This window comes from Martes martes (assembly GCF_963455335.1).
Source record: "Martes martes genome assembly, chromosome: 11".
Taxonomy (NCBI): domain Eukaryota; kingdom Metazoa; phylum Chordata; class Mammalia; order Carnivora; family Mustelidae; genus Martes; species Martes martes.
This window is the reverse complement of record NC_137899.1, coordinates 13954003-13970287: the sequence shown is the minus strand read 5'-3', so window position 1 is coordinate 13970287 and position 16285 is coordinate 13954003. Positions and strand designations below refer to the sequence as shown.

Genomic DNA, 16285 nt, shown 5'->3' with positions numbered 1-16285 from the left:
ACAGAACAAATTATTAAGTAGTCAATGATACCCAAAGAGATGAACCAAAGCCCTGACGTTCTCGTCCGTTCAGCATTTGGTAATTCTACTTATTATACCGCCTATCACAATGTTCATCTTTATATAAATTCCAATGCTTCCCATATTCGCTCACCCACACTTGGACTACTTGGTTGTCTACACAATGCTCATGAATCTACTCAATGAGCTCTGGCCCAAACAGCCACATCCACACTGTCCTTCCTACAGATGTCTATAAATGATATCAAATGCTAAGTCGAAGGATGAAGAATACGTAATTGACACAGTTCACCCAGGCATCCTGCAGGTGGACAAGACATCCATGTAGTAATACTACTATGGCAAACTTGATGAGGCTCCAGGTAGCCCCACAGTCCAACAGCTATTACTAAACTTCAAGAATAACCAGGTCACTAAGAACGCAAATTAACACGGAAAAATTCCACCTTCAGAGTCTGAGTCCTACTACTTGGACATCACCAGTCATATTATTCCCATGTTCTCCACACAATACCTTCAAGAAAGAGGGGACAACTGTAAAATTTCTAACTCCTAAAATTGGAAACTGGAACACAGACCTGGCATCCTACACTAGGAAAATACTTAAACCAGAATGATTTATCAATTTTAAGTATATGAGGGATTATTATTAAGAAGGCATCTGAGGGTGCCTGGGTGGCTCAGTCGGTTAAGCATCTGCCTTTGGCTCGGGTCAGGAGTGTCGGGCTCCCCGCCTAGCGAGGAGTCTGCTTCTCCCTCTCCCTCTGCTGCTACCCCTGCTCGTGTTCTCTAATATAAAATAAAAAAAAAAGAAGGCAGATTCTCCAGTCCCAGTCAAGCCTTCAGATGACCACAGCCCCAGCCAAAATGTAGGCTGGAGCCTAGGGAGAAACTCGGAGGCAGTGCTACAGAAGTAAACCACACTGTAATTTCTGAACTGAGATAGTAAAGTTTATTTTTTTAAGCCACTTAAAAACACATACAAAAACCACTCAGCATTCTTCATCTCCACTCAGTCTTAAGTAAAAATGCAGGGATTTAAATTATAGCAGAGTGTATTTATGCTGTATCTCACCTAAAATTTCTTAACTAGAAAAGCATTTAATGAATAAATACTTTAGTAAGAGGAATTTTAAAGCTACTCGTTCCTGAGGTCAACAAAAACAAGTGAGATAGTTGGTTTTATTTTTGTTTTTCTCCCCCAGGAGTGAATCAGCTGCAGATCTAAGCTAGAGAATGTTAGATTAAATCTGTAATTCCTACTGACTGATCCCACAGACATTTCTAAGTGAGGCCAATGAGGCTACAGCTTAAGGACGACCATAAGCTGGGCTGTAGGAAGGAAGACGCTGCCTGGCTCCCAACCAGAAATCAGAGCTGGGGGAATGTGGTCTTCATGCTGTGGAACAGAATCGGGATCTACAGCACCTGCAATGAGCTCCCATTACAATGAGCTAAAACCAGTGTTTGAGAAATACGAGGTAATGACCAGTATGCTTTCCTGCCCCATCAGTCTATGAGGCAGCAAACCAAAGGAAAGCAACAGATAACTACCATAAAACATTTAAAAACCATTTGGTAGCTGAACCTCAGAGTAGCCATTCCAAAGGCATACACTGCTACAGAAATAACCACAGACCACCTCATTTTCACTGAGTTCCAAACTGGATATGAAGTAATATTCAACATTCCAGTACACTAACAGTATTTTTGTTATAAAAATGGTTTAAAAATATCACTGGTTAATAAAAATAGAAAAAAAATTAACTTGACTTATCCTATAAGCAGGAAGATTCTTTAATTTTACAGTTTACTGTATCAATACATAAACATGTAAATGTACAAAAGAATTACTTTCCTCTCTTAATTTTTAAGTAGCACTAAGACAATGAAAACATGCCAGAAATAGGTCAGTAAAAAAAGCCATAATTGTTCCAAAACTTTATCAAGGCCTGCAAGAGACTTCTACAATGAGAGCTAAAAATGTGAGTTTAATTGTTCTTTTGTTATTTTTAAATGCTATTTTTTTGTTTGTGGAAGGGACACTGCAAACGCTAGATGTTAGTTCCAGTGACAGCTCTGTTTTTCTTGCTCTGTATCTACTCCAAAGGAAGAGATGAGGTGAGAAGCACTGAGGCCCCAGCTTCCCCAAAAGATGACGGTCTTATAATTTCACCACATTGGTCTTTCTCAAAATTTCTCTGAATAGTCAAACGTTAAAAATATTATGGATAAATTAAAAACCAAACCGAACCTCCGCCTCCATCCCAAGACACTACGTAATGGCAGACACAAAGTGTTTACCTTTTTTCCTCCAGTCACAAACTGCTTGCAGCTGGATCTCACGAAATGCGGGTGCACGGCAATGATCTACAAGGGAATGAGGACCCATCATTGGTTTAGGAGTTACAGTTAAAGCACGGAATGAAAATTCTTTATATATGACAGGCAGCATAATCTAAAAATTATCCTGATAGCTAGGGAAGAAGTAATCTATTCAGATAATAGTCTGCAACTGAGGACATCTGAGTTTTTGCTCTTTTGTGAAAAGATCTCTCCTGTGAAGCCAGGTCAAAGCTAAAAGATGAGAGTGAATTAGTTCTAGTTTCTGGCTGAGTGAGGATTCTCTGAGTGGGCATCCCCTCTCTAGGCTTAATCGAGGCAACAAGATGTCACAAATGTTTGTAACTGAGTAGGATTCATAGAAGAAACCCAGAGAAAGTACCCAGCCATCTCCTTGTCCCGGATGCCTTCCAATGATTCAAGGGCACCAACTGGAACAGGTGGGGCAATGATTTTCATCTTACTCAACTGTGGTTATCAACTTTGTGTTTTTAGGGCCAATCTCTATCCGGAGCTCCACATTCATGTTTCCGAAACATCCACACCGTTTTCACCAGATGTACGAGTTATCTGAACTCAAGACCAAATTAGCAACGTCCTGACTCAAAACATCCCTTCCTGCAACTGATGGCATCGCCATGTACCACCACCACAGCAAGAACCAGCTCCTCCCTCCTCCCCCACCCCACCCAACCCTTCACAATGGCTTGCAGCCAAGTCGACCTCCTATTGGCTTTCTACATTCCCAACTTGACTTCCCCTTGAATACTCCCGATGCTCTTGTTACTGAGGTCCTGTGATGCCCTGCCTTGAGGACATCACTAGCCTCCTAAATTGCCTTTTGCCTGCAAGCCCTCTCCTGCTTAAATCACCCTCCACACTGTTGGAGTTGCCTTTGGAAAACACATATCAGATCCTATCTCTCCTTTACCTGTTGATCAATAAGGGTTTGAATAAACAAGTGAAAACAATGAATGACCTCCCCCTTCAACAACTCTAATCATCACTTTACTGACCATAACTGTTATCTAAGACCGCTCTTCCTGCCGCACAGCTATCAGCCCTCCAATCTATACTGTATATAGTTGCCATATTCATTTTCCTTAAGCGTAGCTCAGTTTATGTCACTTCTCTGCTCTTAAACATTCAATAATTTCTCCTTATCTACCACATGGAGTCTAAATTTCTTAGCCTGAAAATAAAGGCAGCCCCAATCTGCCTGTACGGCTCTCCTGCCAAGTCAGTGCTTTATGTGCCATCTAAACTAGGCTTTTTTTGCCACTTCCTGAACACAATTTGAACTTTCTGGCCTCTCCGTTTATATTACATTGTTCTTCCACATGGAAAGCCAGTTTCTCTGTCTGCCCTGTCCATTTATTAAAGCCCACCCAAATATCATTCCCGCTGTGAAGCCATCACTAATACAGACAACTAGAAGTAACTTCTCTCGGCTTTGGACTCCTTAATATTGTTTGTACCTCTTTGAGTCTTTAATCGCAGACTCTGTGTACGTATCCTCTCACTCACTACAAGAAAAGATTCCTGGGGACAGACTGACAGCACAGTCGTATAACAAACATCCTGTGCTCTTTTATGCCATCAAACGCTATCTAGTGCTTCCTTAAGTGTTGAAGAGATGCTTACTGACCAAATTAATGCAACACTGGTAGGGCTCAAAGCGCTGTAATCCTTACTGCCTCCACTGAGAAAGCCCTTAGAAAAATTAAAACTTACTGTATACTTACTTTAATGGGACAGTCAAAAGTCTCATGAAATTCTTCTCCAGAATACAGTCCAAACACCTGCACCTGAAAAGTAAAATGGATCCTGTCAGTTCACCCTGACAGCAACAAAGAAGGCTGCTGATTCAGTAAGAATACAAACTATTGATTTAAAAAAAGCAGAATATGTAATAATCTAAGGCCCCTGTGATCTCTATTAACTAGCCAATGAAAATAATTCTATCAGGGTGAGAGTACTCCACTGCAATTAAGGTTTTATTAGCATCTCATGGATAGAGTTCCCTTTACTCACCACAAATTTGTTTTATTAAATGGATGCCAGCTTTTAAAAATGAACTAGATACGAATAGGTTATTAATATTCTTTTATGAACTTCCCATAGGCTCCCCTAAAGGAATTATTTTTTCCTTCCCTTGGAGGAAAAAGGTCCTTCTTTTTTGAGTCATATATATATAATCAACCATGCAGATCAATGTGGCAAGAGATTAGGTGAACTGCACTTCATTTATAATCTTACATTGAATCTATTGCGAGTGTATAAATTAAGATTTAAGTTTCTACTTACTATCTAACAACCTTACAGTTGTTCCAGACTACTTTATCCATACTAAAGCTCTGAGTGGTTTACTTAAAAACGGAATAATATACATTATTGCAGAGGGTACAAATCATAAATTTACAGCTTGATAAACTTTTATGACCTAACCACATCCCTGCAGACACCATCCAGATCAAGAACTAGAACCCAAGAAGCACCTCTGTGTTTCTTAGTATTCTTCGTACACCTAACAAATGAGCCACTACTCTAAAGTCTATCACCACAGATGAACTGTGCTGGTGTCTGAATTTTATATAAACAGGAACATGAATTATTTCACTGGTTTCTTTCACTCACCATCTTCCTTACAAGATTTACCCAAACTGTTACGTATAGCAGTAGCTGGTTCTTTGTCATTGTTGTATAGTATTTCAGTGTATGAATATACCATAATTCATGTATCCGCCTTTTGTTGATCATTTGGGTTGTTTCCAAATTGGGGCTGTTTTAAATAATGCTGCCATGTACGCTCTTTACAAATCCTTTGGGAGCACTAAGATACACATTTGTGAAGAGTACATAAGTAGGAGTGGAACTGTTGTCATAGGCTATGCATCTGTTCACATTTAATAAACAGCCAAAGCACTTCTCAAAGGGGTTTTGATCAATTTACACTCTCATCCGCAGAGCTTAAGATTCCAGGAGCTCTCAGATACTTGGAGCTATTAGGAGCACCTAGAACTACTTCCCAGCACTTGGGATGTGTGCACTCTTCTTCTAGTCTCTAGAAGAGGGGTATTATTTCTTCCATAATTTTGTAAGAATTCACTAGTGAAGCCATCCAGGTTGGGGTCTATGTGAGAAAGTTTTAATTACAAATTCAAATTTTTAAGTAGTTATAAAACTAGTCAGACTTTTGATTTCTTCTTGTTTTCATCTTAGCAAGTTGTGAGTGGTTCATTTTTGTGAGTTCAAAGAAGAAAATTTACTTGTGATACAATTTTTGGAGACAAATTCATTCACGAAGAGATAAAATTGTAAGGACAACCATTTTGTGACTACTGTTCTTACATCCTGTGCCAAGTATGTTTTCTGGGTTCCAACAACAACACATGGTATACTGTAACAAAGAGGGTATATGATTTTCCCCAAGGAGGTCTGTTGAAGGTATTCTTGATGTGATCCCCGGATACTAATGGCCAGACCCTAGTTCTGGTGGGATGGAATGGTATTTTAATTCATTTAAAATTTATTTAAATTGGAAAAAAAATAAAATAAAATTTATTTAAATTGGGGTGCCTGTGTGGCTCAGTGGGTTAAGCCTCTGCCTTCGGCTCAGGTCATGATCTCAGGGTCCTGGGATTAAGCTCCACATTGGGCTCTCTGCACAGCAGGGAGCCTGCTTCACCCCACCCCACCTCTCTGCCTACTTATGATCTCTCTCTCTCTCGAATAAATAAATAAAATCTTAAAAAAATAAAATTTATTTAAATTGTTTATTAAATTTATTTAAAACTTACTTAATTTAATTATAAATATTTAAATATTTAATTATACATAGCTAGCACTGAAAATCCTGCCCTGCCTCATGCGGTCCTTATAGCAACACTGGTAGATATGATAGCAAACACCATTATGCCTACTTACCAGGTGATACTGCAGAAAAATAAAGGACTTGGCCAAGGTTCTAAGACCCAAGAAGAGTTTTCCAAGCCCTATTCTCTTACACACTAACATTATATGAGACAGTTTAAAATATGGAAATAAGATATATTTCTACAGAAAGTATAGGAAAAGTGGAACTGGAAAGGGAATGATGGAATGAAGGAATGATACAGGATTTTTGAATGTTTTATCAAAAACCTCAAATATTTACCAAACTAAAGGGAAGGTGAACGTCAGACTCTGAATTAGGCAACTCTGTGATCAAAGCTGAAACTAAATGAAGCAGACCATTCATTCCAAAGGATAAGATTCCTTCTGGCTACAAGAGGGTAAAGGGGATTTTAAGAACAAAAGCTAGGTGATTTTTATGGTGGGGAAAAGTATATGAGATGTAAATAAATAAACTATAAGCCCTCTGAAAAAGACTGAGGCATCAGTAAACAGAAGATAAATATTAGGATCGTGATTCGAATGGTGAAATTAAATTACAAATTACCAGGGATAAGTGCCCCTTTAAAAATTATGAACCCACATTAAAAAAAAAAATAAACCCATATTGGAGATGTAATAGTAGAATAAGGGGGAATCAGAAGAAAAGTGAACAGACTAGAACTCTGGGTTCATACCCTACTGCTACGTTTGACTGAATAACCTCTTCTTCAAATATTCCTGTTTCCTCCTTCAGTATGGAAAACACTAGAACTTCCACAAGACAGCTCTCATAAACTTGATCGGTACAACCAGGGTGATTTGTAAAATCTTCACTGTTTTGGTTCATTTCATGAATGTGACAGGCCAAACGAGCTGGTCGTAAGTTATACCACCATAGCTAATAAAATCCAAAACAGTTTTTATTTATTTCTTCTCCCTCCCTCTTTATTTATTTTGCCATTTTTGTCAGTGAATATCATACTCGTCTGTGAAAGGAATCTGCTGAATGTCTGCCTAGAGAGTTCTGGCTTTAAGGAAGATCTCATCCCAGGTAAGAACCTATAATTAAAGGCTAAAACAGAGGGGGTCTTTTTGAAAATGGTATCCTCTAACAACCTCCCCCAACTAGTTACAAAAATACCTAATGAAGAAAGAGAGAAAATTCAGAGCAGGGGCCCTTACAGCTAATCTATGTCAGTCCTGGCTAATTTCTCAGTAACGCCAGACCTGTAGGGCCATGTGAAGGCCATGGAAGGTATGTGATGTTTTACTGCTTGAAGTAAAGAAAACCTGCCCTCATGGAACCGTGAGGAAGGTGTGTATCTTCACCAAGTGAGCACGGCGTTCTGTGTATTTGCCAACCAGAAAACCGGGCGATGTAGCCCATCTGATGGAAAGGAACCATGAGCGAGGTGGCCAGAGGCTCAGACAACCTTCCCGGCTGTACTTCCCTCGAAAAGGCCTTTCTCTCAAACCCCAGTTTCCAACAGAAACAGGGCAAGTAGGAACAGGAATGAACATGAAAGCTGCCGTTTCATCTGGGGTGGGAGCTGAAGAGACCCTCCCAGAGGAGACTGGATTTCCTTTTCTCAACCCATGAAGAGTGTCAGGGACCCAGGAGCAGCAGCAGAGGCCCCCATGTCACTGGGGGAGCTGTCTTAACTGATGGCCTCTGGTCAGAGGGAATCAAGCTCATTTCCCAGGGCCCTTGTGTGGAGAGAAGAAGGTGATTCCACAACACCCAAAATGCTAACAGGCAGGGCCAAGAGCAATCAGACACAAACTCTGTTTGCTAACCCGGATTCAGAAAGAGCTCTTCTCCTTGTTCTAGAACGGATAAAAAAACAACAAAAAACACACACAGGTCTGTAAAAACGATATTGCAGAACACAATTCCGATGACTCAGAGGGAGAAAAAGCATGCTTTTTAAAATATTTACTAGCAGCCAGAAAAGAAAGAAAACTGGAAAACTGTTCAGTGACTTCACTAAGAAGAGAAGACCTCTGTGAGTCTGGAGCCGAAAGATGACGATGATCGCTAGCAATTACTACATGTTTCTTCTGTCCCTCTACTACTCCAAACAATTTACAAATGTTAACTCATTAATTTCTAATAATCAATGAGGCAGGTACCATTATCCCCAATTTATAGAGGAGGAAACAGACTGAGGCAGAGAGAGATAGCAATAATGTCCCTGACATCACACAGCTAAAAGGTGGCAGCACAATTCCATTCCTAACCTTTAGACTATACTACGTGGCACTCTAACACACAAAAGGGACACTGGCTGCCTCAGTCGGTTGAGCGTCTGCCTTTGGCTCAGGTCATGATGCCAGGGTCCCGGGATGGAGCCCCACATCGGGTTCTCTGCTTGGTGGGAAGCCTGCTTCTCCCTCTCCCTGCAGCTCCCCCTGCTTCTGTACTCTCGCTCTCCCTCCATCAAATAAATAAATAAAATCTTAAAAAAAAAAAGAAAGAAAGAAATACAGGAAGTTGTAAATTTTTTAAATTAAATAGATATCTGGCTGATAAGAAAATAGAGCCAGGAGCAAGAGAAAGACTTCAGGAAAATTAAAAATCCAAGATGGAATAAAACGCTATTCCATGAGGCAACATGGAGACTGGAATAAAAGCAAATCAGCAAAGGGAACAAACAAGAGACTCCTTAACTACAGAGAAAGGACTAGGAGAAAATGAGAAAGAAAAGCACATACATGTGCGTGTGCCCACGTGTGCGTCACACACGCAGTATGACCGGTTTTCCTAACAATATACATAGTTTCGAAAGGAGAGGGTTAATGGTGCTTATCCATTCACCAGTTTGCGATGGGTTAAGAAGTGAATGGTTAGCAGTAAAAACAGTTGACATAAACCCAGAGCGCTCACCATACGCCCAGCACCTGGCAACATTCCCAGGCAGCCCCTCAGCGTGCCCAGGGCCCAGCGGAGGAAGCCAAGCAGCGGAAATCCCGCCCAGGCAGGCGGAATACAGAGCCAGTGCTTAGCCTCTGCCCCATAACTGCCTCCAGCCTAAGTATTATTGGGTTTCTTTGAAGAAATGAAAATAAATGGAACTGAAGCAATAATCAAAATCAGAACCGAAGTAAACTTTCCTGAAATGAAAACAATACTTCAGTATATGGATCAAAAGGACTTACTGTGTTCCAGACAAAATTAATGAAAATAGACCTGAACAAGACATAACTTAGCAAACTGAACTACAAGGGCCGTATATTGTTGTTTTATTGTTGTTATTATTATTAGTCTAAGCTCCAAGGCAGGACAAAAAAAAAAAATTTAAAAGGTTTTGTGAAAGAACAAAAGTATGCTAGCCTCAGACATGTTGACAAAAATAAAGGTCAGACAAAAGGGAGCAACATCTCCAAAATTTTAAGAGAAAATATCTCCACCCTGAACTCTACACTAAATTGATTCTAGTTTATATATGAAGGTGACGTATTTTATCTAGGGGTCTTAATACACTAAAGAAAGAAAAATCACAACAGTCATTTAAAGATGCATTAGATCTAGATAACTGGAGTTTATCTTTGTAATAATCTTTGTGTTTTTATCATTACTGACCCCTTTGCCGGATCATTCTATACTAGCTACTCAATTTTCCCAATACTGCTAGCTTACGTAAATTATGTGCACCAAAATATTTATTTTCAGTTCTATCAATGCTAATAAAACATATGTGAAAACTTTTAAAAAATGTATCACAAGGGGTGCCTGGGTGGCTCAGTTGTTAAGCATCTGCCTTCTGCTCAAGTCATGATCCCAGGGTTATGGGATCAACACCCTCAGCTCTGTGGGAAGCCTGCTTCTCCCTCTCCTGCTCCCCTGCTTGTGTTCCCTCTCTCTCTATGCCTTCTTCTGTCGAATAAATAAAATCTTAAAAAAAAAAAAAACAAAAACGTATCACAGGTCTACACCAAAATACGGCAGTTAAAAATCTGCCTAAATTGGAAAACAGGTATTTGCCAAGAAGTATACCAGGTGATATCTGAGGGTCATTATACACTAGACACAACTAAAATATCCCACTTTGCCACATCAAATAATAATTATTCAACATTTAAAGCTCTGAAAATTCACTGATGAAGTTATTTCAGTAAAAATTATGTTCCAATTTGAAAAATGAGTATTTTCTTCCAACAATTTAGTTCAACTAAATTGGTTGTCAGCCCAGAACAAATTCCTTACCTTTAAGGAAAAAAAAATAAATAAATAAAGATGACTTGACTTTACAAATCATAAATACTAAAAGGTTTCAATTGTTCGGATAATTCTCAATTTCCATACGTACCAGGCTCCTCCCTCACCTCCCTGACAGTCTGGTCCATCTCAGGATTTTAGAAAGTACTGTAAAATTTGACAGTGTGATCTTTGGAAAGCACAGGGTTCCAACTACCATTTCAAGAGACCTTTTGGGCAACATTAAGCTTAGATATATAAAATGCATTCTTGTGTGTCAAGAGGACTTCATTTTTCTTTTGCTAATAGATCAAATGAGTATAAATCTTTTACATGGAGCACACTGTTTTTCATTTACTCATCTTAATGACCCATTGAATTTAGATCATGTAAAAATACAAAATCAGATTAGGAAATGTGCTCTATTCAGTCAGGAATATGTAAGATTGTGTAATGATTCTTAATGCACTTTTCTCAAACTGTTATTTTAGGAAAGTAGCTTAAATACACTGTGTATTAGAATTTTATCATTGCAAACCAACATTAGAAAAGACTTCCATCGACTGAAAAACAAAAAAGACATTCTTATAAGTGGAAAATCAATCACCACAACCACTAAATGTCACAGCTCAACATCAGCAAGAAGCACTGATAATTGTTAGTTATACACTGCACAAGTGATGTATGTCCTCGGTTGAGGAAGTGGGTGCCAGGTTTTTAGAAAACTGTACATATATTGATTTTACATTTATTTAATGTGGCCATTGTAAGACACTTTATTCTTCTGATAAACTATGATTGCTTATCAAAAGATTCTATAATTCAAGAGAAACATTCATAACTTGTGTGAAAATGAAAACCAACGGCCCACAGAAATCATGCCCACAAAATCCAATTTTGTGGATTTATGGCAGAAAGGCATTAAACTACTTGTCTTGCAGGGACTGCAGACTAGTCACTGAAGTATAAGTGGCACAGCAGTAATGATTAAGGTGACACGTCCCCCTGCCACAGCTGTTAATCAGCTTAATACTAGTTACTTTATTGACATTCTTGTAATTACTTTTCCTAAGGCACATTTGTGCGACATATATTTTACTTTAATTATGAGCAATCGGAAGCGAGTCCAATACCCAAAAAGAATAATCAAGGTTCTCCTAAAGCAGGTATACAGTAAGCGGGGTGCGTTTCCAAGCCCCTGGAGTTGGAGACCATCCCAGGCCTCAGAACCAGACCGTGTTTTCCACGTGCCCATGTCATTGCCATACCTTGCCGTCCTCTGAACACACGCCCATGTGCTCTCCACTCTCATCCAGGCTAATCTGATTTATCTTCACGGGACTCTATTCAAACAAACAACAAACATGTAAAATTTCAGGAAAATATATATATCAACAACCAAATGCCTTGGCTCTTTGTAATATTTCAGTGAGACAAACGTCTATTAGTTTAGATGTGTGAGTGTTAAGACATATTTGGTTTTTGGAAATGAAAACGGTAAAGTACAGCTTTGCTCTCACACACATAATAAACCTGGAAACCTAAGACTTCCCAAAATTACGTATTGCATGTGCTTCAAGTCCCATCTAAAAGGTTATTTTTGTTACAGGTTATACGCCTTTTTATGTATTCTCTTCTATTTACTCCCCATTCCTAAAACTCCTTCCCAACCAAATCCATTAAAAAAACGTAACAAGCGCCAAAATAAAAAATCATGAGGCAAAGAAAAATTTTGACTGTTCCAGTTTGGTACATTCTTCTCTCATAAATCACTAAACCGACTTTGTATTTAAACTTTATGCTTAGTACTTTCTGGGGGGAAATGTACAGGGTCTGGTTGATATTCCCTAATTTGTTATCCCTCCTCTTTTTAGTAATCTCAAATTTTAAAAATCTGTCAAGACTGAAACCAGGCATTCCACTTTGAATGTATTTTCCCAAGCATAAATAAACAACAGGACTTTTATTATTTTTCACAGCTTTCTAGTTTTCTATGTAGCCAACTGTTTCCTTACTAAAACATTCAAATAGGTGGATTTTCCAATAGAAGTCAAGACTGGTAAATGATGACAACACTAAAAAATGGTAAGCTTTTATTCTCTTCCTAAATAACGGCAGTTTCCTGCTCTTTTACACAAAACATGATAGAACTAATAAGCATGGAAAGAAAAGCCTTCATCAGTTATGGCATGAGTCTGCAAATTAGTTTTTTAAAGTATCTAACTTTAAGATAATTTGGCTTGTTGATAAGGATTAATGGAAAAATACAAAATGGAATGTTCCTTTCTCAGTGGAAAGTATCACAGAGCTAGTAACCAAAGGTTAGGGCAGACCAAGACTCCCACACCTCAGAAGGCCACCCACGGACTGATGCTGTTGAGAGAAATTCCTCCGTTGCAGGGTGAGACAGCTGGCCCCAGAGCCCTTCCTCATGCTGATCATTGCACCAGCAACACTCCTGAAATGCAGTCTATGAAAAGCAACCTTATCTCCTTAAAAGTTCCTAGAATGTTGAGGTGCCCGGGTGGCTCACTGGTTTAAGTGTTTGCCTTTGGCTCAGGTCTTGATCCCGGGGTCCTGGGGTTCTGGAATCCAGCCTCGCATCTGGCTCCCTGCTCAGCAGGGAGTCTGCTTCTCCCTCTCCCCCTGCCCCCACTCATGCTCTCTCTTGCTCTCAAATAAGTAAAAAAAATTTTTAAAGTTTCTAGAATGTTAAAAGAGGAAAGGACCTTGTAAATAGATACTGGTCCCTTTTACAGGGGAATAAACCAAAGTCCAGAGATGAAAATCGCAAAAGAGAAAGTGCCAGGGATCCAACCTAGAGAGCAGGGGACAGGCGTCTAGCACAGGGAGCATGATGGATGATGGATGGCAAGGAATATGCAAAACAAAATACAAGCTGAACTGGGAGAGCAGTGAGGCCAGCGCGTCTGGACTCCTGGCTGAGAAGCCCGAATGCTCAGCTTCTGTGTCTTCTTTGGATAAATGCTTTCCTCACTGAGTATCCTCTGGGACCAGTTTCCTAACGTTCCTCATTTTGTTCATCAAACATTTTAATACCCATTTACTCTAGCAAATATAACCCCCCTGACTGTAATTTAACTATTTACATAGGTGTTACATAAGCATAGATTATGGTTATAAGGTATCTTGGTTATATTTGGTGTATGTGTGTGTGTGCATGATTATATATAATATATAACATATAACATATTTATCTCAAATTACATTTTAAAAGGGGTACGTAGCCTGTCAATGCTGAGCTTTCCTGTCCTAACATGGTAGTCTCTGCGTGTGAATCAAAAACTGAAGAAAATCAAAGTACGCCACATGTGACCAGCAGCTGGTATCAGACAGCACACGAATCAGAACATTTTCCTCGTTGCAGGAAGTTCTACTGGACAGTGCTGTTCCAGGCCTACAAAACCGAGCCCTGCCTCTGAATGCAGTCCTTCTTTATCAGGCCCTTCTTCACAACAACGTACAATAAGAAGTGTATTTCCTTTCCATATACATGTCAATTTATGTGATTGTTTCTTGGACTCTGGGACTGCATCAGTCCTCTCCAGGTCATCCTGTATCATTTCCAAAGACCCAGCAGACACAGTAGCTGGTCCTCATAGTCTCAGGGGAAAGCAGTCTGTAGGATGGTCATCCCCACCTCACGACAAGGACGAGGAGGCCTCAAGAGTTTCTGAGAGCTGTCTGGAACCACAGTCCCTCTCAGAGGTTAGGTAAACTTTTCATTACAACGAATTCCTCCCTGAGTAGAATCTGTACCACCACATTAGCAATGTTACAGGGAAAAGCAGATCTACAAGGTTTGAGAATCCTCTTTCCCTCACATCTCTGTGAGCAACAGAATTTTTTTTCTTTACTTTTTTTTCTGCCAAAGATCAATATTCATTGATTTATTTCCCCAACTACTAATAAACATAAGCATTTTTCTTAAGTCTGTTGGCCAATTAATTTGCTCAAGCAGTTGAGCTTATTTGCAGACAGCTCATACTCATTTTTCTATGGACATGTTTGTCATTTTTTTTGTTAATTTCCTTTTTATTTTTAGGGTATGAGGTCTTGGTACAATACCTCACCTGGACATTGTATGTGGTCTCCTTTTTTTTTTTTTTTTTTTAAATTGGAAGATGACTATTGCTTTATTTCTAATGTTAAAGTTTTAATACTTTTGGGACTCATTTTTTTCCCCAAATGGATATCCTGTTGGGGCAGCCCCATTTACTAAATAATCCATCCCTCTTCTGAAGAGAACTGTTGATCATATAATAAATATTCACCTCAGATATCCTTCTGGTTTTTCAACTGTGGTCTCTTTGTCTGTTGCTGTATCAATTCATCACTGACTTAATTATAATACACATAGTATGTTCTGTTATCTGGTAAAAGGCAAGACCAAGCCACAGTTCTTCACACTTTCCTTGGGTTTTCTTAGGATTTGTATGGTTCTGTGTGAAGTTAAAGATGAAATAACCCTCATGTTGCTAAACAGAGTGGTCAGTGTTCAAGCCTAACTTACTTTAACTAACAGGAGGATGTAACACTGCTGGTAACTCTCCCCTTCTCTTGGCTTCCAGGATACCACACTTGTCTGGTTTTTCTTTGACATTTCCAGCTCCCCTTTCTGTGTCTTTGGTCAGATTCTCCCAATCTCCTGATTTCTATATTTTATGGTTCAGTCCTTTGAGGTTCTTCTAACATCTGTGTTTTCTCCTTTGGTTATTTTCTTCCAAGCCATGAACTGACTCTTAAATTTTTTTTTTTTTTTTTTGACTCTTAAATTTTATCTCTAGACTGGGCCTCTCCCTCTTTCAGACCAATATTTAGAACTTCCTATTTTACAGATGTACTTGGATGCCTACCAGGCATCTCAACTAAAGTGTATCCCAACCCAAGAACCCAATGCTCCCTTATGAAAGAGCCCTTCTTAATGTTTCCCTGATCCCAGTTACAGACGACTACATTCTGGCTGCTCAGGGCAAAAAAACCTTGGAGCCATTTCTGACTTCCGTTTTTCTTTCACACTCTACTGTGTTTCTGTCAGCAATTTTTATCACGTAAACCAAATTTATCCAGACTTTGACCACTTTCACCAGCTCTAGAGCTGCCATCCAAGCCACCATCATTCTTGTCTGGATCATCCTAATAGTTTCGTAACTAGTGGACCCTGCTTCTGCTGTCATTCTCCCAGAAGTCTGTTCCCAAAAAATCAGCAGAAAGATACTGTTAACAGATTGACCGGACAATGTCATTGCTTGAAAATCTGCCAATGGTCTCCCATCTCAGAAGCAAACCCCAAGTTCTTACTATGAGCTGAGAGTCCTCAATGATTTGGTTCTAGCCCTCCCGCCAACTTCTCCCCTCATCTACACTCTGCCTTGTTCTCTCTCCTCCAGCCACGATGACCTCCCTGCTGCCTTCCTGCCTTGGAGCCTTTGCACCTGTTTGCCTAAAAATGCATTTCCGCCAAATCCTCACAGGTAGTCATCTTCTCAGGCATGCTCTCTGGCCACCGATCTACAATTTCAACATTTACCCAAACATCACAACTCCTTTACCGGCTTATTTTTCCCCTGCAGCACTTACCACTACTTACCTTACTATGTATTTTACTTATTTATCTTTTTCACTGTCAAACTCACTCACTACAGTATTAAATTCATGAAGAGACAGTTCAAAGAATAAAAGATTGCCATCACACACAAATTCTTCCAGAGAACAGAACAGAAAGGATATGTTTCCCAAATCATTTTAGCAAGCCAGCATACTCTTATAATAACAAAGCTCAACAAGGATATTATGAGAAACAAAAAGTACAAGTGAATCTCGGTC

At 39.4% G+C, this 16285-nt stretch overlaps 1 protein-coding gene across 1 annotated transcript in view; it reads right to left on the bottom strand.

Moving 5' to 3' along the window:
* Positions 1–16285, bottom strand: part of VPS41 (VPS41 subunit of HOPS complex) — a 173721-nt gene that overhangs the window by 88572 nt on the left and 68864 nt on the right. Inside the window, exons 5-7 of the mRNA XM_080817899.1 lie at positions 11707–11781; positions 4110–4172; positions 2326–2391 (exon numbers count right to left, since the gene is read on the bottom strand). Of these exons, the coding sequence (XP_080674025.1) occupies positions 2326–2391; positions 4110–4172; positions 11707–11781 (204 nt within the window). The remainder of the gene's footprint in view (positions 1–2325; positions 2392–4109; positions 4173–11706; positions 11782–16285) is intronic.